At 38.7% G+C, this 25,640-nt stretch overlaps 1 protein-coding gene across 4 annotated transcripts in view; it reads left to right on the forward strand.

Moving 5' to 3' along the window:
- Positions 1-1,238: 1,238 nt before the first annotated feature.
- EFEMP1 (EGF containing fibulin extracellular matrix protein 1) overlaps positions 1,239-25,640 on the forward strand; it is a 68,410-nt gene continuing 44,008 nt past the window's right edge. The window contains exons 1-5 of one of the 4 annotated variants that reach the window (XM_082358170.1): positions 1,252-1,514; positions 2,287-2,327; positions 2,760-2,847; positions 7,358-7,406; positions 7,567-7,968. In XM_082358170.1, the coding sequence (XP_082214296.1) occupies positions 2,767-2,847; positions 7,358-7,406; positions 7,567-7,968 (532 nt within the window). In that variant the 5' untranslated portion in view covers positions 1,252-1,514; positions 2,287-2,327; positions 2,760-2,766. Of the gene's footprint in view, positions 1,579-2,286; positions 2,328-2,759; positions 2,848-7,357; positions 7,407-7,566; positions 7,969-25,640 lie in introns of all 4 variants that reach the window. The other 3 variants (XM_082358169.1, XM_082358168.1, XM_082358171.1) reach the window with 3 other exon arrangements.

The following is a 25,640-nucleotide window of genomic DNA, read 5'->3' on the forward strand; positions in this document are numbered from 1 at the left end:
TTCAGTACTGTTAGCAAAACCCCATGTACTAAAGTAAGGTTCAGGCTCGTGAAGCTCCTCTGATCATGTCCAATATTGTGTGGCTTGCAGCCAAACTGGCAGGGTTGGCGACCCATTGCATACCCCAGAGATATGGAGAGAGGCTTCCACCTGGCAGCCTCTCTCTCTTGCCCTCCCTACCACCTCCCTGTCCCTCCTTTGGTCTGCAGGGAAGGGGAAGGAGCTGCTGAGATCAGAGTGAGTACCTTCAGCTTGCATATTGTCTCATTTGTCTTGTTCATGAAACCGTATTTGCTTCAGAAGGCATGACTGCCTTGGAGGCAAACTCTTTTTTTTTTTTTTTTTTTTTTAATTTATTTGTTTATTTGGCTGCATCGGGTCTTTGTTGCGTTGTGCAGGCTTAGTTGCTCTGCGGCATGTGGGATCCTAAGTTCCCTGACCAGGGCTCAAACCCGCGTCCCCTGAACTGGAAGGCGGATTCCCAACCACTGGACCAGCAGGGAAGGCTCCTGGAGGCAAACTCTTAATCTGACTTTAGAGTTAGAGCTTTCAAAGATAACTGCAATCTGTGTGGTAAGATTTGAAGAAGCCAGAAAAAAAAATTTTTTTTTTCTCTCCAGATTCCTGAAATTCCACCATTAGTGTGAAAGGTGAGAGTGAAATGCCCAAAGTTGAATGACCAGTACTGGGGACTCCCACAAGGGAACCAGGGGAGAGAAGAAAAGCAGTAGATGAGACAAGGGGCCCATAAAAAAAAGGGGGGTTTGAAAGACCAGAAAACAACCCAAGGTCACGATCTTGTGAGTGTGAGTTCTACCTGGCCCATCCCCAAGCCCTCGTACATAGTAAGTCACAGATACTGGTGGAATGAATTAATTCTCTTTTTTCTACCTTTGAGGAAGCAGGCACTTCCCCACCCTTCAAAAAAAAAAAAAAAAGTATCTTAAAGAAAAGGCGAAAGAACCAGTTCTACGAATGGAGTTAATTTACTCTCCTAGGATTCACCTATTGGGGAAAAATAATAATAATAATAATAATAATAAGCAATTTCTCAGGACGCTCACAACAAGCTCTACTAGGAGAGCCTTTTTCCACTCCGCGGCGCACGAGAAATTGCCCGGGAGGCTGGAGCATCACCAAGGCCGATTCAAACCCCAAACGTCACATGCCAAACGTGCCATCTTCTGCCTGGAGTCCCGGCGCGTCTGGGAACGAAGAGTGAGGGGCTGGCAGGGGAGGGCAGGCGGGTGGTGGAGAGCCCCTGTAGGAGGGGGCGCAGACCCAGCTCCGCAGCGCGCACTCCCGCCCGGTTTGCAGCCCTCGGCTCAGCCCTTTTGCGCCTCCCTCAGCTCTCTCCTCCGCCCCCCTTCGCCCTCCCCTTTCCCTCCTTTTCTCCTCCTCCTCCTGCCGCCGCCGCCGCCGCTGCCAGACCTCGCCAGTTCAGACCCACGGGGCTGCCCTCCCCTGCTCTCTCCCCTCGCTGCCCGGGCCCGGAGCGCAGCGCGGCCGCGCAGGTAGGAGCCCCGAAGCGGGGGTCACACCAGCGCGCCCAGTGCCCGCGGGGCCGCGCGCCGAGGAGTAAGTGGGGTGACCTGAGGGGTGCAGTGGACCTGAGAACTGCCCCACACTGTGCAGGATCTCTCAGGCAGAGAGGGAGGTGGAGGTGTGTGGTCTAGGAATGCGATCTGTCAGCATGTGCGAGTACGGGGTGACATCTGTTTGGATGGGCATGTGTGTGCGTGCCGACAATCAGCCGACAGGGCTTTGCCCATAAACAAGGTTTTGAAAGTTTCAGGGGGCCAGAGATTTAAGCCGCACCTGGATTCCACGGGAGCTGGTTAGAAACTGGAGCGCTGAGCAGCTCCCCGGGGACGGCTGCCTGATAACATACAGTTGAGAAAGGGGACCTCGCCTCCCTGGGGGTGCCTGGCCGGCTGCCCTGAAATTGGTACTTCGGGCCGCTGTGTGGTTGCCCAGTTCCGGCCCTAGGCAGCCCCGATCCTGAAGGTAGCATTTCGGGGGCCGAGGGACTGATAAGGCACGAGGGCATGAGACGCTTTGGGCTGCTCCTCTACACAACCTGGGGGTTTTAAACAAAGCTGCGCAAAGAGAACGCCTGGAAATGCCACTTTGAGAGTTTGCGCTGGGGAATGTAAGAAGGAGCTCTGAAGGGCAGGTATTCTATCCTAGGGGAGGAGATTGCTCCACGAGTTTTGTTCTGGTGTTTTGTTTAAAAAAAAAAAAAAAAAGAAGTTTGAAGCCAAAGTAATTCATATTTGTTCACAGGTTTTTCTGCTGAGCTGTGCAAGGAACTTAACTAGCTGGAGGTGAGCTTATAGGGAAAGCCTTAACGTTCAAGGGAATATGAGATTTGCTGCCCCACTTCAACCCTCGGGAAAAAATGAACCGTCTCCTTTGAAATTAATGACACTGTACTCTTTCTCTTTCACTCCCTTTCTCGAGCCTGTTGTGTAGGTGCAGTATAAAATGCACGCTGTATATCTCTTGTATATATTTCAGCGAAGCCGGACAGAGTAAAGTGAAATGTAATTCTGCAGCCGTTTTACAGTCTTTGGTGCCTCGTTTGGCCAAGGGAAGGCTGAGGAGGGGGAGGGGACATGAGAAAGTAAATTGGAAGTTGGGTATGATGGAGCCTCAGCCTCCCCCGCCTTCCCTATCTTGCTTGTTACTTTACAGTTGAAGTTTTATTTCCCCGGCAGCAGATACTAAGCATCGGTTTGTGCTGTGTTTTCTTTGAGATTCACGATGGTGAAAGCCCTTTTCCTAATTATGCTGACTCTGGCGTTGGTCAAGTCACAGGACACCGAAGAAACCATCACGTACACGGTAAGGGGTGATGGAATTTGAGATAAGTGCGGTTCATAGGGATTCTGTGGCACAAGGGAGACTTTATCCACTCCTGCCAGTCTATGTGGGCTGTTCGCTGTGGCGGATAATAAACGTTAGCAAGTTTCATGTTTAAGATTCGTTGTAAATTGCCTGTCCTTTCAAAACTTCACTTAGTGTAACGAGGTGGATGGACCTAGAGTCTGTCATACGGAGTGAAGTAAGTCAGAAAGAGAAAAACAAATACCGTATGCTAACACACATATACGGGATCTGAAAAACGGTACTGATGAACCTGGTGGCAGCGCAGGAATAAAGACTCAGACGTAGAGAATGGACTTGGTCGGGGCGGGGGGAGCGGGGGGGGGTGCGGGGGGGAGGGGGAGGAGCTGGGGCGAAGTGAGAGAGTAGCATTGACATATATACACTACGAAATGTAAAATGGATGGCTAGTGGGAAGCTGCTGCATAGCACAGGGAGATTGGCTGGATGCTTTGTGACCACCTAGAGGGGTGGGATAGGGAAGGTGGGAGGGAGGTCCAAGAGGGAGGGGATATGAGGATATATGTATACATATAGCTGACTCACTTTGTTGTACAGCAGAAACCAACATTGTGAAGCAATTATACTCCAATAAAGATATTAAAAATACAACAACAAAAGTTCTCTTAGATCACCATTTGAGACAGGGACCAAAATGCAAGGATTTGTGCAAGGCCAAAAAGGGAAACCCCTTTAAAACAAAACCCAAAGTAAGCTACATGTTTCTGACACATTAAACAAATTAATGGGTATAAGTAATTGGAAAACCTGAATTCCTATATACATGCAGATGAAACCAAAACTCAAGGAGTAAGACAAGTCAAATAGGAATGTTAAATATCACAAAAGCCCATCACCTCATTTGTGCATGTGACTTATGTTCTCATGTAAGTGGACTTCCTTGACTTCATAAAGGCTATTATTCATTTACAGTATAACTGATAACTCATATAAATGCCATTCAGATAGACTTTACGTGTTACCAGGATGTGATATTTGGTAAAATGGTTTTAAAATGCATTTTATGAAATTTGGTTTTGCATTTTCTAATTAGCATATCTGATATTTCCAAATAATTTTGATTATTAGTTAATTGTATGGATATAACCAACATTTAATAAAATATTGAATATATCATCTAACCCCTCCCACTGCCAGGAATGGATATGGTGAGAACAGAGGGCAGTGCTTACCTCACTTCTGGTGAGTTTGTTTGCACCTCTGTTTTGTGTTTTCTAGTCTTTAATCAGTGTTGTGAGGCAAATGACATTTGTCCTGGATCAGAATATGAAAAACATATTTTTCTGCTTGCTCCCAATTTAAAATTAAGTAATCTTACTCAAAAGAATGTGAAAAATTTTTGAAAATAAAACTCTTAAAAGTGAGCTAATGTCAATTACTGATAATAAACATTATCTCACTTTTTTGATATTATCCCTAGAATGTTAGTATTCATCTAGCAAATATTCCTTGTTGTTTAGATCAGATATAAATCAAATGGGGTTTAATATAAATATTTTGTTAACTTAATGGTAAATGTAGTTGCTTCCTCTGCTGAAGATAAATAAAGCAAGATAAATGAATACATGTGTTGTTTATCTTCAAATGAAATTGTTTTGTTATTCAGGCTAAACTTACTACCTTCTTAGGGAGCTAAAATTAAATTAGCTACCCACTTTTATATTCATCTAATAAAAGATTTTATTGCTTTTACAATTGCTTATCTTGTACCCCCTTCCCATTGCTAATCACCTAAATCTTACTCATCTTTAGCAGAGAAAGTTCCCTGTGGATTAAACACTGTAGTTTTAAGACCACTAACTAGGGTTCATCATATAACAGATTTCCCAAATATGACACCCTTTTTGTGCTAAGATTAGAGCTATTCTCTTTTGAATTGTGTATGCCTATTAGTTCATGGCTAAAGGACAAAATGTAGCTATATTTTTAGTAATTCCACTGTGGAGACACTGTCTCCTTTCATCCTCACAGCAAAGTATGAGGTAAGTGACATTCTCTTCCTTCTGCTGATAGTGGAACTGAAGATCAGAGAGGTATCTAACTTGCTAAAGACTACACAGCCAGTAAGTGGTGAAACTAAATTCACTCTAGGCTTGTTTAATAGTAGATCCATATTGAATGTACTGGAACTGAAAACCTAAAACAAACTGCAAGTCTTCTCTATTTAGCATACAGATTTATTCAAGTGCACTGTCATTTTGCCTGGCTTGAAAGATACTTTTCAGAAGGATGGGTTCATATCCACAAGATAGCCTCATATTCTTTCATGTTAAAGATAGGGTCCATTCAGTTATTCACTCATCAAGTATCTGCCGTGTGCCTAAGCAATGCTCATCACTATCAAAAGAATTTAAGTTTACTTGCTTACTAAAAAAATTCAGACCTTAACCTTAGGGAATTTATCCTGGGAAAATACTTTTGAAAAGTACAAAGTATTATACAGATTATACATGTTGCTAAAGAAATACAAAAGCAAGGAGGTAATTAATGTTCATACTGGCATATTGAAGGAGGTAGAACTCTGTGTTGGTTCTTGAAGGAAGTGATGACTTTGGATTATTCTAGAAAGGCTGAAGAGGCAACTGAATCGGAAAAAGTGGCATAATCAAAGGCTAGAAGTGAAAACAGCCAAGTCAAGTCCAGGAGGTGACAACAAGCTAGGTAGTGGGGAGAACCTAGAGATGGCAATAGTGGGAGATGAGAGGTCTACAGGCCACTGTGAGCTCTTAGATGGAGGGGCAACGTAACCAAGAGAGCAAAGAAAGATTGTCATGGAGGCTTGTGTGCAGCATGTAGAGATATGGAGACCACTTAAGGAGACTTGCCTACTCATGAGGCCAGGAAGGCTTACACCAACGTGGGAGAGATAGAAGTGGAAACAAAGTCAGCAGAGCTTGAAGGAAAATAATTGGAAAAGTTGATGTTAAAGTTGTAATCCTGGGTGCTAAGAAAGGTGGTAGTGCCTTGGACAGTGTTGGGGAAACTAGAAAGAATTAGTCTGGGAGATAAAGTGAGTTTAGTTTTCACCCTGTTAAGTCTCAGAAATCAGTAAAATACCTAAACTCATCTCTCTGTCTCCATTCAGCTATATAAGTAAATTTACTATTTACTTACTTGGCTCTTACAAAAGAATTTAAGTTTATTTATTTGTTTACTTTTGCTCAATCCTTCCTGAAGCCTCTTCCTCAAATCTGCATCTGATCAGATGTTTTCTTGAGCTTAAAATTTCTTCAGAGGCCTCATCACTTATACCAGCGTTTCTCAAGAAGTAGCCCATAGATGACTTGTATCACAATCACCTGAGATGCCTGAGATGCCCCCAACCAAACCTACAGAATCAGAACCTTTGGTTGGGCCCAGGAATCTGCATTTTAACAAGCACCAGAATGAATCTTAAGCATAATGGAGCTTGAGATTCACTGACCTTTAAGGTAGAATTCAGTTTCTGTCTATCCCAAAGAAAGGCTTCCCAGGTTTGGCCCTGCCTACCTCTCTAACCTCGCTCCACCCACCCAGGAATACTTGCAGCTCCTTCCTTCTTTAACAACTTTGCGCCTTTGCTTACGTGGTCCCTCATCCTAGACTCCCCATATCTCCCTGGAAAAAAGTCCTGTAAGGCCCAATTCACTTGTAACTTTGCCCATAAAGCCTTCCCTTCCACCCTGTCATGTCCACCCACAGCCCTGGGTAGGGTCCATCATTCCTTCCACAGGCAGACTTGTGTCACGACACCTGACATCTTGCTCCAACTTATCTACCTGTCTGTCTCCTCTTCAGGCCTGTGAGCTGCTTGAGAATGGGAACAAGGTATTAATCATCTTTGCTTTCCCAGGGACTAGGATGGTGCCTGGTGTGAGAAGGTACTTGACAGATGGTTCCTTCAGTGAGTGAACTAGAGAGGACCCGTAGGAACTAAAGCTAGGAGGCAGGCCATGGTGTGAGAAGGAGGCTCAGGACTCGACTGAATAGGAATGATAAGGAAAGCCAGGTCTGGAATGCTCTAAGAGGATTTGGAGAGAGAGAGGAAATTGTCAAGGGCTGAAAAAAAGAACTCAGCTGAATTTTTTTTTTTTTTTTTTTTGGTAAAATTTACAGTGTGGAAGAAGGGGCAAATAAAGCAAAAAAGCAGTCAGAGAGATTGCAGAATATTAGTATTGGGACAGAGAGAAAGGAATTCCAAGAAGATGGTTATGGGCAACTGGACCCAACGCAAATACAACAAAAGAGTTGAGACAGCTGGTGATTGAGAAGGGATCCCTGAAGCGGTCCAGTGCACAGATGTGTCTTTTTTAAAAAGCTACAGAATGGTAAACTACCCATCTCATCATTTATCTAGGACTCTAGCACAAAGATTGTTGCCATAAGTATGAAGCTTTTAGAGTGACTTCTCAGAGAATGGATACTCAATTAACTGTCTCCTGGCCCCATCTTGATGTTTTCTTCACAGCAATGCACAGATGGATATGAGTGGGATCCTATAAGACAGCAGTGCAAAGGTGAGCCAACTTTCAAAGACTTCCCATCTGAACATAGCTCTCTGTATCCATCTCATATGTCCTTCATGTCCTGCCTGTATTATACCCAAAAGGCATAAGCATATATTTACATGTTGAGTTTCCTAAGAAGATTCCTGACTTATTTTATTACTGACCACAGATATTGATGAATGTGACATTGTCCCAGACGCTTGCAAAGGTGGAATGAAATGCGTCAACCACTATGGAGGATACCTCTGCCTTCCTAAAACAGCCCAGATTATTGTCAACAATGAACAACCGCAGCAAGAAACACCATCAGCTGAAGGTGCGGGTGCAGCTACAAATGCAGCTGTGACCTCTAGTACAGGCACTGGGGGTGTAGCAGCCAGTGGCATGGCAGCCAGTGGAGCGGTGCCTGGGGGTGGTTTTGTCGCCAGTGCTGCTGCTGAAGTGCAGACTGGCCGAAATAACTTTGTCATCCGGCGGAACCCAGCTGACCCTCAGCGCATTCCCTCCAACCCTTCTCACCGGATCCAGTGTGCAACAGGCTATGAGCAGAGTGAGCATAACGTGTGCCAAGGTAAGCATGACTTTCTGTGCTAATAAGAAAGTTCTTGCCCAGGTGCACCTGTGGTGAGGATGACAACAGCTCATATTTACTGAGAGCTTCCCACTCGCCAGACTTTGTGCTAAGTGCTTTGCCTGCATTATCATATTCAATCATCACAATAGTCCTAAAAGGTAGTTGCTGCCAGTACCATCATCATTTTGCAAATGAGGAACTGTGTCTCAGAGAGGTCATCAGTGGTTCTCAACCTTAGCTGCACATATTTAGGGTCACTTGGGAGCCTTTAAAACTTCTCCATGTCCAAGCCACACTCCAGCCCAATTAAATAACAGTCTCTAGGGGGTGGGTTCCAAGAATCAGTATTTTTTTAAAGCTCCCCATGTGGTCCCAGTGTGCAGCCAAGTTTGAGAACTAGGGGTCACACAGGTGGTGAGTACAGAGTCAGCGTTCAAACCCAGACAGATGAGGCCAGAGTCACAGCTGTCAAAAGGAGCAAATTATTCATTTGGAATTTGAAATTGTGCTGTCAAGCTCCTCCACAAATGTCCCCCTTTAAGGTCTCAAACTTTCTTTTTATTGAACTTGCCACTGACTTGTTTTCCTCACAGAGGAATAAAGAAATGGGACTTCTGCTTCTCATTACCTTTGAGGGAGTCTCCCCCACTCACATTTATATCTATTTTTAAGCTCTCGTTTGAGCACATTTCGCTTATATCACTTACACCATGGCACCGTCCGCCTGGGTTTTTCTGTTTATTTTCACAAAGAGTACACATCACTGTGTATTCTATAAACAGCTGTAGACTCATGCTAGCAAAGTGATAAGAATCTTGGGCTTTGAAGACATGTAGGATATTAACTAACTGGACTGTGCTAAGGGATTTTCTTCCTCTTTGCCTACTTAGCAAACCCTTTTAGATCTGCCTAGCATGGCAATAGAAGCTCCAGACTACTTTTTCACTACCAGGGGCTGACTGGGTAAACCCCATAAGACACCATAAGTGCCTGGTACCCCCTGGCCAATGGAAAGGGCCCAGGAGTTCTTACCTTCTACCTGCCTGAATGAGGAAGAGCACCTTCCTCCCTCAACACTGAAGGGTTCAGCTGGGGTCACCTAGCTGCTGCATTAAGTGAAAGAAGCAACTGCTGGTCCTCTAGAATGCTGCCCCTTATTCACCAGTGTTGAGTTTTATCTTCTGTATAAAATATAGTAGATTTTAAATGGTTTATAAATGAAGTAAGGAAACCTATCAGGCTTTGACTTTTATTATTTTATATTTTGTGTTCATAAGTATCCCACATCAAGAGCTAACCCATGCTGTGATGGTGTCACTTTTCAGAGAACCTATCATATTAGCATCTGTTTTGTGTTACTGTCATGAGTCAGAATTCCAATATTGATGATGAATGCTTCAGCATCTGCTTGATATTCAGATATTTAATTTAAGGATTATGTCAAAGAGATAACCTCATGAGGTAATTTATATATATAAATAAATAGATATTTACAAATAAATGTATATTTATATAAAATATATATGGTGTGTGTATTTGAGTGAATACTGGTTTTAAAATACCTTGAATTTATTTAAGATACCAACTTTTAATTGTGTTATTTAAATATATAATTATATTGGAAGGTTTGGTGGTATTTTTCCTGAACCTGAAAAGTTTTACTGAAATTTTTGAAGTATTGACTTTTACATACTGAATTATTCTTTACACTTCAGATGTATGTTTTAATGGTACTTAGGAGAAGAAAACCCAGGTAAATGAATGGATCGTTTATCAGAAACTGTCAAAGTAGTTTATGGTCCACCATTGACAGTTGTGGTTGAAAGCAAGAACAATGCCTAGAATCGAATGAAAAATTTCTAGAATAAAACTTATTCAGGATTTACAACATGCCTTGGTTACAGTAGAAACTGTATAATAAAAAGTGAATAATAAAAATGAAATCCTATTTAATTTTTCTTAAAGATTTAGACTATCTTACAAAGTAAGTTACTTTTAAAATATTTATAATCCTTACTTCTTTGGGAATTTCTTTTAATTTTAAGCTAAAACTATTAAATGCTTATGGTAGATGCTAAATACATATTCATTGATTGTGTGCACACAGGGCATTTCCAACCCAAACTGTTTTGCATAATTCAACTAATTTCAAAAATTTGGGATTGGGGGTCTGTATCATTAAAAGTAGGGTTAAAAGTTTTGTGGATGACTTAAGGCTTAAGTTGGATTTCTTCCCACCTCACAATTTTGCAAAGTGCCCATAAATGTGGACTGACTTAATTGTTGATAAAAGGGGGTTATTTCATATGATAACAACAGGATAATCTGTCTAGGGAATCTGACTAACATAAGTCAAGTCACACTTGTGCCCGTTTATTATTGAGCTAATCAAACATGCAGTCCAGTTTCTTCTGATTGCCTGCAGATGTATGACATTCTCATTCCAGGCCAGCAGCACAAAATAATATTTTATAACCATGTGAAAGTGTGGGGACCTCCGCTTGAAACAATAATGTGCTCCAAGGACCTACATTACTGACATCACTGTGGAGTTTGAGGAGCCTTCTGTTTTAATAAAGATCTCCACTCCCTTTTAAATGTTGCATACTTATGACCAGTAATCCAAACACATTTACCATGGTTGCTGGATCAGAATAAATGAATGGCTGTAGATGGGTCGTGTTTGTATTAAAATTATTTCTTTTTCCCACATATATTTTTCAACAGGTACAGTTTATCATTACATAACTTAAAGCTGAGGACATTTTTAATGTAATGGCTGAAATCTGAACTGTGTTTCAGTGTTAAAGTCAGTCGTGCCTTTGAATGCACTATTACCAATCACAGTTGCCACCTAATTTAAATATCACTAGATATTTTAAAATGTATTCTATTTTAGGGACTCCCCTGGCGGTCCAGTGGTTAAGACTCTCAGCTCCCAATGCAGGGAGCGTGGGTTCAATCCCTGGTCGGGAAACTAAGATCCCACATGCAGTGCGACACAGCCATAAATAGATAAATAAATAAATGTATTCTATTTTATAAATATATTTTTAACCAGCTTCCCATGTTTTAACATTTAGTGAAAACATGATCCTTTAACTTTTATTCATCTATTTGTCCAGAGTTTTTCAATTTTGTGCAAAACCAAGGGGTTTAAAATATAACATCCAAATATCAATTCACAGTAAGCAGTTTTCCTCAGGTAATTTTTGCCAACTGAGCGTGATACTGGGGAGGCCATTCACACAGAGAATTTCAAAGACAGGTCCCATCTTTGGCAGCTATCGCATTACATGAAGATCATTTCAGTGTTACATACCTGGAGTCATGTAAAAATTAAGTTTTAGAAATTGTTCATTTCTCCATGAAATATTATCTACCTCAAAGACAAAAGATATTCATCTGCTCCAAAAGGAAGTTGGATCTTTAGTGCATAGTCACTATGTTATATTCTTCAAGGGATATGGAGTTAGAAATCACTAGTTCAAGCTGAGAAAGAATTTTTTTTATCATATATAAGTTTCCAAGAGCCCCATTCTTGTAGGAAAAAAAAAAAATCATTTGGGAACTGGCAAATAAGAGAAAGCATCAATTGCCCAATTCAAAGGAATTTGTTCACTTAATTGAACTTTCAAAAAATTAAATGTAGAATATTTTGCATAGCTGGTAATTAAGTCATTACTAACCTCATGCAGGGTTTACAAGTATCGTTACTAACTTGCTAAAGAAACCATACCATCAAAAAATGAACTTGATACAAACGTCTGATGAAGCTGATTGTGGAGCCAAATCCAGAGTGCAATACCTGGCTTGTGTTATATAAGGTATAACTGAGAAATGTGAAAGCATACCCTAGAGTTTCCAACCATCCCTGTCTACCCAAGATGTTCCTGGTTTGAAAACTTAATGTCCCACATCGCTGGAAATGCTTCAGTCCTGGGGAAATGGCATTGTGGATCACCCTAGCAAACCCCCAATAACCAAATGTCCTGCACATCACAGCCAACAGTGAAAAAGTCGAATGTTAGAGCCACTTTTTCAGGTTAAGGCATTGTTTGTCCAGTAAGACTGTTTTTTCAATTTGTTTTGAACTTTGAAAAACCATATTTCATTGATCTTCATGTACCTGGACAGAGCCTTTCTCTGCAGTTGTCAGGATCCCGCCAGTTTGTCAGTTTCCACATTGTTCTAGATTGCATGTGTAGGATACCTATACATTAGCATCTACATACTTAGATACATGTCATACCATAGTTAGCTCATCTTTCCTCATTTCCACTGGGAAAAATTTTACCACTCAGCTAAATTAAATACCATACTTCAATTATAAAGTTTTATTTGCCAAAAAGTTTTTTTTCAATTTTCAATTGTATTTTCAATGATTTTATTTGATTTGTATTATTATTACCTATGACACAGGAGCAACTAAAAAGCTAAAACTGTTGCCTTTTGGAAAGCCTAAAGGAATGAAAAAATTATACTCAGGGTTAAAAAGCTCTAAGCTCTTGGGGACCATCTATTATCCTCCTCACGTTTCTTTATAAACATAAGGATAACGAAAATACTATTTTGAAAAGGAAAAATGTTATTATCTATACATCTACTTTAAAAAAGAGAAACATGAACTAACATGTACAGATTCTCAGCTGCTAGAGATGTCTCTCTTCGGCTTCTTTCATTTGAAACTTAAATGATCACATATCCAAAAGGGGATTTATAAACTATAGTGTAATCAAGTAGCTTAGCATACTTGGCATTGTCATTACCAAACAACTTTCAAACACTACCCTTTTGCTGATCCTCACTAATGTCATTAGGGTCTCTGTTTTCTCCTGTTAGTTTTGTGAGGAAATGCCTAATTTTTGTTACATGTAATTATACAGCCCAGCGAAGAGCTTTGATCTCAGAAAATAGATATTTTGCAAAAGGAAGACTATAGTTGAGTAAATTATGATATTAACAGAAAAGAAATATTTCAAGCACAAAGTAAAATGGGTATTAACTTACTAATAGTTCATTGCGTTTAGTTGTTAATTACCTTTGAGTATCTGAAAATTCTCTAAGGCCATATAAATGGGTAGGAGTTGAGTTTATAGGGAAAACTTAATTACTTTTAAAATAAGCTGATGCAGTGTAATTGCATTGATTTCCTCCTGAAAAATCTAGCATTGTTTCATAATTTACTTTTCCAAACACTGTAGTCATAAAATTTCAGTTAATTTAAGACTCGTTTTTAATATACATTTTATAGATAATATGTATATCTATCTGATTCATGCGTAGTCAGAAAATTCCTTAAAATTCCTTCATAAAAATGGAGTGACAATTATTTGAGGCGGAAGGATGGAAGAGGTCAATATGATCACTCTTCTGCAACAGAAGACTAGATTGTATAACTGTTTAACTCAATGATTTTCAAAGTGTGGTCCCCAGATCAGAAACATTAGCATTATCCTGTAACTTATTAGAAATGCAAAATCGTGGGCCCCATCAGACCTACTGAATTGGAAACTCTGGGGATGGGGCTCAGCAATCTGTGTTTTAACAATTCTATGATTTTGATCCCTGCTGAAGTGTGAGAACCAATGGCCTAACTTAATCTTAACTTCAGGAAGCTGCATTCAGTTATAAAAACGAGAGGGCAAGGTCAGAATATTTTACGTGGGATATGGGAAGTAATGAAGAGAAAACATCTAAAATATACATTCTACTTATAGGACAGAATAATATTTCTATTTCATTTCTCTCACCTTTCTTGTTGTCATCACCAGTGCTCTGATCCCTAAATATTATTGGCCATGAGTCCTGGTTAGGACTATATCCCCAAACCAAGGACATATACGTGCCATCTAGAGGAAAAGGGGACATTTTAACCAGAAAACAAGAGATCTTGCACCTGTCTATAAAACCTGCAAGTGTGAAATACTATAATTGCCCTTAAATTGTCAGTAAGTGAAACTTGCAGTTATGTTTTGGCTATGGTAAGGATTGGTGCTGTGATACCCCTACCTTCTATAGGCATCCCCCTTATACTCAAGGCACAAACGTTGTTCGGAGGTTCAGTTCATGTAGAGTTGTGAAAGAGGAGGAGGTTGACTCTGATTTTGGCCTTAAAGTGTGTGTTGGTTACCAAAGTGATAGGAGATCCTTTCAATATCAGATGCATAGCTGACATCTCCTTTAGATTCTGTCAATATCATCAAATATTAGAAGAGTAGTCACATAAGTATCTTCTATTCAATTTAAACTTTATCAAAGATTTACTTCCCATCAGAGACAAGAAGATTCTTGTTAAAACTAGTTAACACAATCTGTAGAATGAACTTTCCTCTCCCCATAGAAGCAAAAAGAAGCAGATTAGACTAGAATTGCAAGCCTGGGTAACTTCAGGAATGTGCACTGGTACTGGCTCATTATTTCTTTCTCCAGCAGAAAATTTCAAACTATAGTCTCTGAAATCAACAAATTGCCCCATTTATAAAGATTGCCTTTGCACTTGTTGAATTATTGGCACAATTTTATTCTTTGAAACCAAAGAGTAAACAAAATTTGCCCCAAATGTGTTTGATTTTGTACGAAGGTACAAATAAGTAATTCATGCCACATCTGAAATTCATTACCATGCTTCTTTTTCCAGGAGGTAACTGCAAATTGCACACTCAAAAATAAAACTGATCAAGAAAACTGCATTCAAATATTGGCAGAAGAAAACAGCTGTCATTGCAAGCATTTAGCCACAATTGCAGGCTTGTAGCTTGAACCTAAATGATTTGTAAACATTTAATAAAGATGAAGTGAAGGAATGACATGAAAGGAAGGCTGAGTGCCAGGATACTGGCAGCAGCATGAACAGCTTATTGCTGTCAATTTCAAATAACCACAAATTAAAGGAGGGATAGAGAGTGAATCAATGTTATGTAAATGTGTACAAAATGACTTAAAAACTTGAGATATTCGGCTAACTCAACTCAACTAACTTGAACTACCTCTGAAATAATTGTACATCCATACTAGTCAAGGGTAACCAGGCAATATCACAAGCGAAACTGATCAAACAGAATGCAAAACCATTCAGTTAATGTTCAATAAAATCCAATCAAATTTTAAGAACCACTTTCTGTTGTAAGGCACTTTGATAGAATAAAAGTAGAAGGAAGGAGTGGCCATTGTCCTCAGGGAACTGACCATCATTAACCCATGAATTATAAAATAACAATAAAAGAAGCAAAATATATAGCTCAGGAAAGTTAACACATGGGACATCACAGGAAGTACATAATGAATTGCCAAAAGTAGTAGCAAAACCAATATGTGATACAGGTATGCTTACAATTTATTAAAATCCACATTTAGACAGAAAAAAGAACATGGCCCCAGAAATGTGGTCAAGAACAAAAGCCTGGTTCCTCCCTGGAATGGAACATTTAGAAGAGAATGATGAGGGGAAGTTGAGAGGTCTGATGAGGAAATTAAGATCCTAATAGCGAGGGAAGTAACCATCTTATAGCCAAGCAGAACAAGCGAAAAGCAGCTTTGTGTCCATGTTCCTTCTACCCAAGAGTGTTTCCCAGGAGAGTCCCCCAGAAGCAGGGTGCTGCTGATAGTAATGCTAATGAGGTAAGGGGTAGGGGTACGTGGAGGAAAACAAAATTTGATAGTACATGTGATGCTGAAGCACTGCAGAGCAAACATCTATGACTAGTTCCATCCTCAGTAACTCTCCCCAACAAAATACTAATGTGTTCCTCCAGCCCTGTCTCAGTATCTTCCCAAACTGTCCCGTTTTACTTATTATTGAAAAGGCACAAAGCAAATGTTTCGTGTTTGTGTGTGTGTGTTTGAATAAATGAATGGTTTTTAATCATCAGAGAATTCAGGCTTAAAGTTTACTTGACTTCTAAAACCATCCTTGAAAATGAGCAATTATGTACCATATGTGTATAAGGTGTATTTCCCAACTCTATATGTATCAAACTTCTTATTAATAATGGAGGGTAGGAGGGAGGCTCAAGAGGGCGGGGATTTGGGGATATATGTATACATATAGCTGATTCAACTTGTTGTACAGCAGAAACGTACACAACATTGTAAAGCAATTACACTCCAAAAAAGGTGTGGAAAAAAAAAGTAGATAAAAAACAATAATGGAGGTCTTAAATATCTAGTTCCCATCTTAAGCTTAAGCCACTTGAAAGAAGGAACTATGAAGTTTATTCTTTATATTGTGGATTGTTAGGTTTTTAACAAACTTTGGTGAATAAATAAGTTGCTGTTATTCCTAAAGCAAGACTAGTAATTAGAAATACTAGAATTCTTTTAACTTTCTGACAAGACATTTAACCAGTGAGTGCATCTCTATATCAAATATATCCTTCCTCAGAAATCTAATGGTGAATAATGAAAATACAGTTGGGTTGGGGAAATGTTAATATTTATGATATTTGAAGTGAAATAATCACAAGGCTGGAAAATATTTATGTAAGCTCTCTAATACTGTGAAGAAAATCAGGACACTGGGTGAAGCTCTATAAAATAAGAGCAAGAAAGGAAGAAGGGATCAGAGCAATCCATCTTGGTTCCTTCCCTTGACTGCAAGCCAGAAACTATCTTTTTCGTAGTTGTTGTTATGTAGTTGTTTTAATTGAAGTAAAATTGACTTATAATATTGTGTTATTTTCAAGAGTACAGCAAAGTGATTCAGTTATATATTTTTTTCCAGATTATTTTCCATTATAAGTTATTACAAGTTATTGAATATAGTTCCCTGTGCTGTGCAGTAAATCCTTTTTGCTTATCTATTTTATATATAGTAGTTCATATCTGTTAGTCCCATACTCTGAATTTATCCCGTCTCTCCCTCCATTTCTCCTTAGGTAACCGTAAGTTTATTTTCTATGTCTGTGAGTCTGTTTCTGTTTTGTATATAGATTCATTTGTATTATATTTTAGATTCCACGTGTAAGTGATATCATATAGTATTTGTCTTTCTCTGTCTGACTTATTTCACTTAGTATCATATTCTCTAGGTCCATCCATGTTGCTGCAAATGGCATATTTCATTCTTTTTTATGACTGAATAATATTCCATTATATATATGCCACATCTTCTTAAGTCAATCACCTGTTGATGTGCACTTGGATTGTTTCCATGTCTTGGCTATTGTAAATAGTGCTGCTATGAACATTAGGGTGCATGTATCTTTTCGAATTAGTTTTTGTCTTTTCTGGATATATGCTCAGGAGTGGGATTGCTGGATCATGTGATAGCTCTATTTTTAGTTTTTTAAGGAACCTCTATACTGTTTTCCATAGTGGCTGCACCAGTTTACATTCCCACCAACAGTGTAGGAGGGTTCCCTTTTCTCCACACCGTCTCCAGCACTTTTTATTTGTAGATTTTTTGATAGCCATTCTGACCAGTGTGAGGTGATACCTCATTGTGATTCTGATTTGCATTTCTCTAATAATTAGTGATGTTGAGCATCTTTTCATGTGCCTGTTGGCCATCTGTATGTCTTCTTTGGAGAAATGTCTGTTTAGGTTTTCTGCCCATTTTTTATTGGGTTGTTTGTTTTTTTTATATTGAGCTGAATGAGTTGTTTATATATTTTGGATACTAACCCCTTGTCTGTCACATCATTTGCAAATATTTTCTCCCATCCTGTACCTTGTCTTTTTATTTTGTTGATGGTTTCCTTTGCTATGCAAAAGGTTTTAAGTTTGATTTGTCCCCATTTGTTTATTTTTGCTTTTATTTCTATTGCCTTGGTAGAGTGATCTAAGACAATATTGCTACGATTTATGTCAGAGAATGTTTTGCCTATGTTCTCTTCTAAGAGTTTTATGGTGTCATGTCTTATATTTAGGTCTTTAAACCATTTTGAGTTTATTTTTGTATGTAGTGTAAGGGAGTGTTCTAATTTCACTGATTTACATGTAGCTGTCCGGTTTTCCCAACACCACTTGTTGAAAAGACTGTCTTTTTCTCCATTGTATACTCTTGCCTCCTTTGTCATAGATTAATTGACTGTAGGTGTGTGCGTTTATTTCTGGGCTCTCTATTCTGTTCCATGGATCCATATGTCTGTTTTTGTGCTAATACCATGCTGTTTTGATTACTGTAGCTTTGTAGTATTGCCTGAAGTCTGGGAGGGTTATGCTTCCAGCTTTGTTCTTTTTCCTCAGAATTGCTTTGGCAATTCTGGATCTTTTGTGGTTCCATATACATTTTAGGGTTATTTATTCTAGTTCTGTGAAAAGTGTCATGAGTATTTTGATAGGGATCACATTAAATCTGTAGATTGCTTTGGGTAGTATGGCCACTTTAACAATATTAATTCTTCCAATCCAGGAGCATGGGCTATCTTTCCATTTCTTTGAATCATCATCAATTTCCTTTATCAGTGTTTTATATAGTTTTCAGCATATAGGTCTTTCACCTCCTTGGTTAAGTTTATTCCTAAGTATTTTTTTATGTGATTTTAAACCGGATTTTTTTTTTTACTTTCTCTTTCTGATATTTCATTGTTAGTGTAAAGAAATGCAACAGATTTATGTATATTAATCTTGTATCCTGTTACCTTGCTGAATTCATTTATTAGTTCTAAAAGTTTTTGTGTGGAGTCTTCAGGGTTCTCTATATAGAGTATCATGTCATCTGCAAATAGTGACAGTTTTACCTCTTCCCTTCCAATTTGGATATCTTTTATTTCTTTTTCTTGACTGATTGCTGTGTCTAGGAATGAAACTATTCTTTTTAAATTTATTCTGTTAAAATGCTAAAGGGTAAAATCCAGGAAAGTCACTTAGTTGGTTGTAGGTGACTTAAAGAAGCACAGTTCTGATCTGGTCCCAAGGTAGGAAGAACTGAATTTCTAGAGAAGTGAGAAAGAAATCCATGGATCCGAGGGGCCCAGGAAAGAACACAGATTACTGAGGGCCCCTTGGGAGCTAATAGCTAGCTGGTATTATGTACTTAACTGTATGTGAAATATGAGTGTGAAGTAGACAATGGAACTAGAGACAACCATAAAAGCTGTGTGTATTGCTTTATGTGTGCCCAGCTAAAGGGAGAATCATGATGGAAATTGCAACTGCCTTTGTGCATATAGTTAAACTTCAAAAAGCTCCAGAGACTGTAGTGAAATAAGTTTTGCGCTCTAAACAGCTGTGTGTGCTGCAGAGAATCTAATCCTACTCCCTTGAGTGGAAATGTGGAACACAATCCAAAACAGGAAACAACTCAGAGGTTCCCATTCAGTGTCCACCCTGGAGACCAGGTCTATCACAACCTGGATTAGGGAAGAATTTTTGTTCAGTAGTGATTAGTTAGATCTCACTATTTTGCAGCAAAGCCCTCCTCTCATACATACATTCACAAAATGAGTATGCCATTAAATTGTTGCTGACTTTTTCACTATTCACTAAAAAACTTAAGTATCTCAATATTTTTAAATATACCAAAATTATGAAGAGCAGTATAAGTCTGTTTTTCAGAGTCTGTTGTTGAATCCTTCGAATTTGTTATTTATTTGAGGAAGCTTCTTAGAGAATTAGTTCAACTTTAATCATTCTCCTAAAATATATGAGTGATTTAGGTATTTAGCATCATTTGAAACCCACCAGTAAGCTTTTTTCCTAATCACTGCTTTTCATCATTTGAGGCCTAAAGAGATACTGTTATGTAAGATGGTTTTCTCTCCTTATCCATGTTCTGTCCTGAGCAGTTTGTGATATCAGAAGATATCTCGTCTAAAAAAGGAAAGGACATTCCAAAAGAAGTTGTTAAAAGACACCTTAGAAACCTGCCCACACAGCCTAAATACCCCCTTTCTTGCCTAGATTTAGTTTATTCCAGCTATTTACACTCACACATATGCACACATACACATACCCACTCAAGTTCATACCCATATACATGCATGTGCACAAACATGTAACAATGCACCATTTTTTGGTAGGAAAGTAACATGTACAAAAATTAAACTGATCAAAGCTGATAATGCTTCTAAAATGATTTGGAACACAGTTCCCCCTCTCATTATTCTTGTAAAATCAACACTGGGAACTGCTTTCTAAATTCATGTGTTTACCTATCACAAGGGAAAGGGCACCTTGGACAGCTACTACATGATTTAATCAATAAAGACATTATTGGATGGAATATAGAAAGAGTCAACAAAGAAATAAAAGTGTTAAGGTGTAACCTCTAAGACTCTGTTGTCTTACACTTCAGCAACATCCTGACCATGTCTTGACTAACCTTTCTTAGAGATTTACCTGGATTCCATCCTGACCTACCTCTGTGTTCTTGGGCAACTGAATTTTTAACAAAATAAACTTTTTAGATAGACCATCATAGAGTGGATTAGAAAATAACTTATCTGGGACTGACATTGAATCCCCATGCTCTTTTATTCCTCAGACTTTGGCAAATTATATAGTCAGGATGTAGCCAAGAATAAAACGTCACTCAACAAACAAGGCAGAAAATTCCAGTTATTCATGATTAATTAAACTTCCCAGTAAAAGCTGTGGGCCCTTTTTGTAAAACTAGTTCACGACTTGGCGCATCAGAAGAACCCTAATCCAGGGAGGAAGGTAGCCAGAGAAAAATGTCCTCCACACAAGCTGGTAAAGATGCTGGGCTTTGTTCTAAACTTCAATTCCAAGACCTCCCTTCTTTAGTAATTGATGGGGGGTGGGGAAAGCTAATGATAAAAAGAAGCTAAGTAAAAGAAGGAAATTTAATTGTGGTGCAATTTATACAGCTAATGATAGTTCTGAAAAAACAGGAAAGATTATGTGGTGACTAGTTCATTTAAAAAAATGTTTAATAGCAGAGCCAATGTAAATTAGAGTCCAACTGTAAGTAAACTAAAAAATCTTCTCTGATTTTTCAATTTAAGCAGAAAAATGGATTGTTTAAGCATGCCAGAGCAATAGTTTCCAATAAACCAAGCTATCACCGATGGTTAATACCCCAAATAGAATATCACTGTATTAGAAAAAGAGCTTGGGCTATTTAGTTGTCATTGTAAAAACCTGGCCACAAACAGTATTAGGGTTCTAACAGAGTTTTAAAGAATTATTAGAAAAGCTGGTTATAATATCAAAGTCAGGAGTAGGCACAATTACACATTCCCAAAAGCATTATGAATCCATAACAAAATATATGTATTTTTCTTGGTAAAATACACAGTTTCTGGTCTTGTATTAAAGGCAACAGTTTATAATGACAAGAGAGAATAAGGACAACATCAATAAGGAAGATTGCATGAATTATTTGATTAAATATGAATGATGTTTTGAATTTTCTCAAGAGCTTAAAAAATCAAGTAGAGGTCCTGACAAGGGGGTAAAAGTAACTGCAAGCAACTGGACTGCCTATTCCTCAGTATAAATCTCAAATTAGGAAAAGAAGAATCAGGTGCAGATTCAAAGTCAGACCAAGCCTCTGTAGTTGATTTGGAGAGCTACATCTTAAAATTATTCTAATAGATGACACATCAGTGTTATGTCAATTCTATTACTCAGCAAAAAAGAAAATACCACTTTCCCTTAAAGGAGAAGAAATACTTTCTCTTCTCTGCTACAGTTAGGTGAACCTCTTAACTACAGAGATCATAACTGGGTAACTACTGCAGCTGAAAATTCATGACATAAGTATTGCTTGTCCATTGATCGATTTTACATAGTGTCCCCACTTATCCTTGAGAGATATGTTCCAAGACCCCCAGTGGATGCCTGAAACCATGGATAGTACCAAACTCTATATATACTATTTTTTTCCCCATACATACATACCTATGATAAAGTTTAATTTATAAATTAGGCACAGTGAGAGATTAACAACAGTATCTAATAATGAAATAGAACAATTATAACAATATACTGTAATAAAAGTTATATGAATGTGGTCTCTCTCTCTCTCAAAATATCTTATTGTACAAATTTAATGCCTTTTCCATCTTAACTAAGCACTTATCATGCACTGGCCATAACTTTTACAGTTTGAGTTTGGCAGCAAAACTAGCATGAATTTCTTTTTCCTGTTTTCACAATTTCACGTTTAGAAGATTCATTCTTACTGTAGATCTTAGCAACCTAAGCATACAAAATTTTTTTCTTTCCTTATTAAGTCGAGAACTTCCACCTTTTCACTTAAAGGAAGCACTTTACGGTTTCTCTGTAGCATACCCTAATTGCCAGCATCACTACTCTTGAGCTTTGAGGCCAGTATTAAGTGAAATAAGGGTTACTTGAACACAAGCACTGCGATACCCAAAACAGTGGATCTGATAAGCAAGATGCTACTAATCGGTTGATGGGCAGGATACGCTAGACAAAGGGATGATTCATGTCATGGGCAGGACGGAGTGGGATGGCAAGGTATTTCACCACACTATTCAGAATAGCAGGCAATCTAAAACATATGAATTATTTCTGGAATTTTTCACATAATATTTTTAGACCATGGTTGACCATGTGGGTACCTGAAACTTCGGAAAGCGAAACCAAAGATAAGGGGGGTAACTATATATATATACCACATATTATTAAGATGAAACAGTGAAGCCAGTTATGAAAATTTCCCTGGCTCTTCTGCTGAGTGACTCAAGTAACAGTGATACTTTCCCCCCGACACCACCTACCATCACCACACACCACTCAGTATGAACATCAATCATCTAAGGAAAAAGCAAAAATGCAGTGAACACCTGTGAGGGTAGAGGCCAGGAATGTATTCATACATTTGTGGAGAAAAAAAGCAAAATAGAGCAAAGAGTTGAGCTATATCCTTCTCTTCCAGGGACCCCCTCTTACTCTGGGAGACAAGAGCAGTTGTAAGAGGAATGAGAGGCAGAAAAAGAGATGTAGAATGGAACTGGAAGAGAGAGAAAAAGAGAGCAAGATAGGAGAGTAGAGGACATGAGCAAGCATATGACTATTCTAATCAAAAATAGGTTCTGCTGAAGTATCTTGTAAAATAGTATTACAGCGACCATTTTCTACCTGTGTATACGTGTATAAGTACATATTTTCCTCAAAGGACTGATGAAGAAAAAAAGAAAAGGTGACACCTGAATAAATCAGTTTTTCTGTTTTTATAAAATTGTCTGAGGGATTCTTTAAATTTGGGATTCCATTCTCTAATATGTTTTTGAGAATCTTCTATATGCTATGTGTGATAGACCAATGATTCTCAAACTTTACTGAACATGTGAATTCCTTGGGGATCCTATTAAAATGAAGATTCTGATTCAGTAGGTGTTGGGTGAGACCCAAGATTCACATTTCTAACAAGCTCCCAGATTTTGTTGGTATATTCAGAGCCTATCTTCCAGTAGCTGACAATTTGTGCTGCCCACCAAGAAGCTGATATGTCTAGTGATTCTTCATTCTCTATTTTCTGCAGTTAGCAGAGTGTGGTATACTTTGGATAGAATTAGATCTGCATGTGGTGGGTTTTGTTTTTGTTTTTTTTTCAAAGAGATATTCTTCTCCTCTGATTAGATACTCAGTTTCTCCAATATAAATTCCATTGTAACAGTTACAGCTGTAATGCACAGATAGTTCCCTTATTAATTAATAGAATTTTCTCCTGTAGTGGAATGTTTTTATGCTTGAATGCTCAGGGGGATCCAGAAAGTAGTCTTTGGCAGCAAAAAGTGGCAGAAACTCCATGAAACTCAGCAAGAGAAAAAGGTTCCCATCTGAATCTTCCCCTAAGTGACTCTGACTGTATTAAACCAGTTAACCTCTCTGGGCCTCAGCTTTCTCAGCTGTCAAAATTAAGAGCTGTCCCTTCCAGCTCTCATTCAAAATAATTTAAAAGAATGAGAAAGAGAAAAAGAGAGGTAGAGTGCACTTTGTCGAGGCTACAAGCCTTGGAAGCGTGGTCGCTATATGGTTCTTGACTGATACGTGCGTGGCATTTAAACTATTTCTATTGATAGGAACTCTTCTTTGACTTTCAAATGGCATTTTTATCAGGAAAACATACCAGAGCAAGTTAAAATCTGCCCTGAGAAGAATGCAGGTGTATTCTGTGATTATAATAGCATTAATGACTCAGAAACAAAAAGCCAGACAGTTCTAATGACTTGAAGCTTTACTGACAAAACAGTTCACACCTAGTACTGGTTGTTTGCTAAAAGTCTGGACCAAACCACTGAAGCTTTAAAAACTATATCACTGCAGTCTTCCCCCAAGGCAGGGACATGGGTAATTATTATGGTTCATGCCACAGCCAAGGACTCCATTTCAATCCTAGCTTGGAAAGGAGTTGTTTTTTGGTTTTGTTTTTTTTGTTGTTGTTTTTTTTGGTGCAGAGTAAATATACTTTTTGCATGTATTACTATAAACTCATTTAAAACATAAAGGTGACATTAAATATTACAGGTTCTTTATTATTTTCTCAATTTTGAATTAAGATTTTCTGCCTTCATTGGGGGACATGAATACCTTTCAGCAAAGAACAGCCTGTTTAAAGTCTACAGGTTTGTTCATTTCATATTTCACGATGTTTTTCAAACTCAGATTCAAACCAGGCTTACAACCAAAGCAATCAGTCTTTCCTGAGCTCATGCATTATTATCCGTTACACAAAAAGCATAAGGAAGCCTATGAGTTATCTGTTGCCACGTGACAAATTGTCCTAAAACGTAGCAGCCTAAAACAACAAACATTTATTATTTCACAGCTTCTCTGGGTCTGAATCAAAATACGGCTTAGTTGGGTCCTCAGGCTTTGGGTCTTTCACAATCTGCAGTTGTCTCAAGGCTTGACTGGGAAGAATCCCCTTCCGAGATCACTCAACTAGTGGTTGTTGGCAGGATTCACTTCCTGCCTGCATTTCTCATGAGTTCTTCCTCCATGGCTCCTAGCCACATATACCTCTCCCTAGAGCACCTCACAGCACAGCAGCCTTCGTCAGAGTCAGCAAGGGAAAGGGCAGGAGAAAGTGCCACCAAGAAAGTGAGTGCTAATAAGACTGAAGTCACAGCCTTTTGTAACTCAATCACTGAAGTGACAGTCCATCACTTTTGCCATATTTTGTTCATTAGAAACAAGCTACTAAATCCAGCCCACAGTCAAGGGTGTGAATGCCAGGAGTCTGGGATCATTGGGAGCCATGTCAGAAGCTGCCTACCACAATCTGTAATTAAATTCCCCCTGAAATGATCCCATCCAAAACTTTAGAGTTAAATCTAGAATTTTAAATGGTTTCAAAAAGCAAAATATGAGTTAAAAAGCAAAATGCACCCACCTCCCCAGCAGTGCAGGAGCCTGGATGACTCACTCATTCAGATACGCATCCTGATGGGTGTGGTTGAAACAGGCAAAGTACTGTTCAAAAGAAGAACCTCACAGCTTCTAACAGCTCCTTTTGAATGAATGTACCCTTCTCTTCTTCATGGATATGGAACTTCTAAAATGCTATCAATCCTCTCCAAAACCACTCATAAATAATTATGAATATATCCTCTGATTTTCAGACTTTTTAGTTAAAATCCTGCTTTACTCCACTCTACAAATAAACAATATCCATGAAACAAAAACTTTATGAGCAAACACAAAAACTCCCTTTATTTTTGCAGATTAGCATGTATCCACATGCCTGTTATATAAAAGAAATTTAATAAACACTGTTCTTGCCTCAA

The sequence above is a fragment of the Balaenoptera borealis genome (assembly GCF_965194805.1).
Source record: "Balaenoptera borealis genome assembly, chromosome: 15".
Classification (NCBI taxonomy): Eukaryota; Metazoa; Chordata; class Mammalia; order Artiodactyla; family Balaenopteridae; genus Balaenoptera; species Balaenoptera borealis.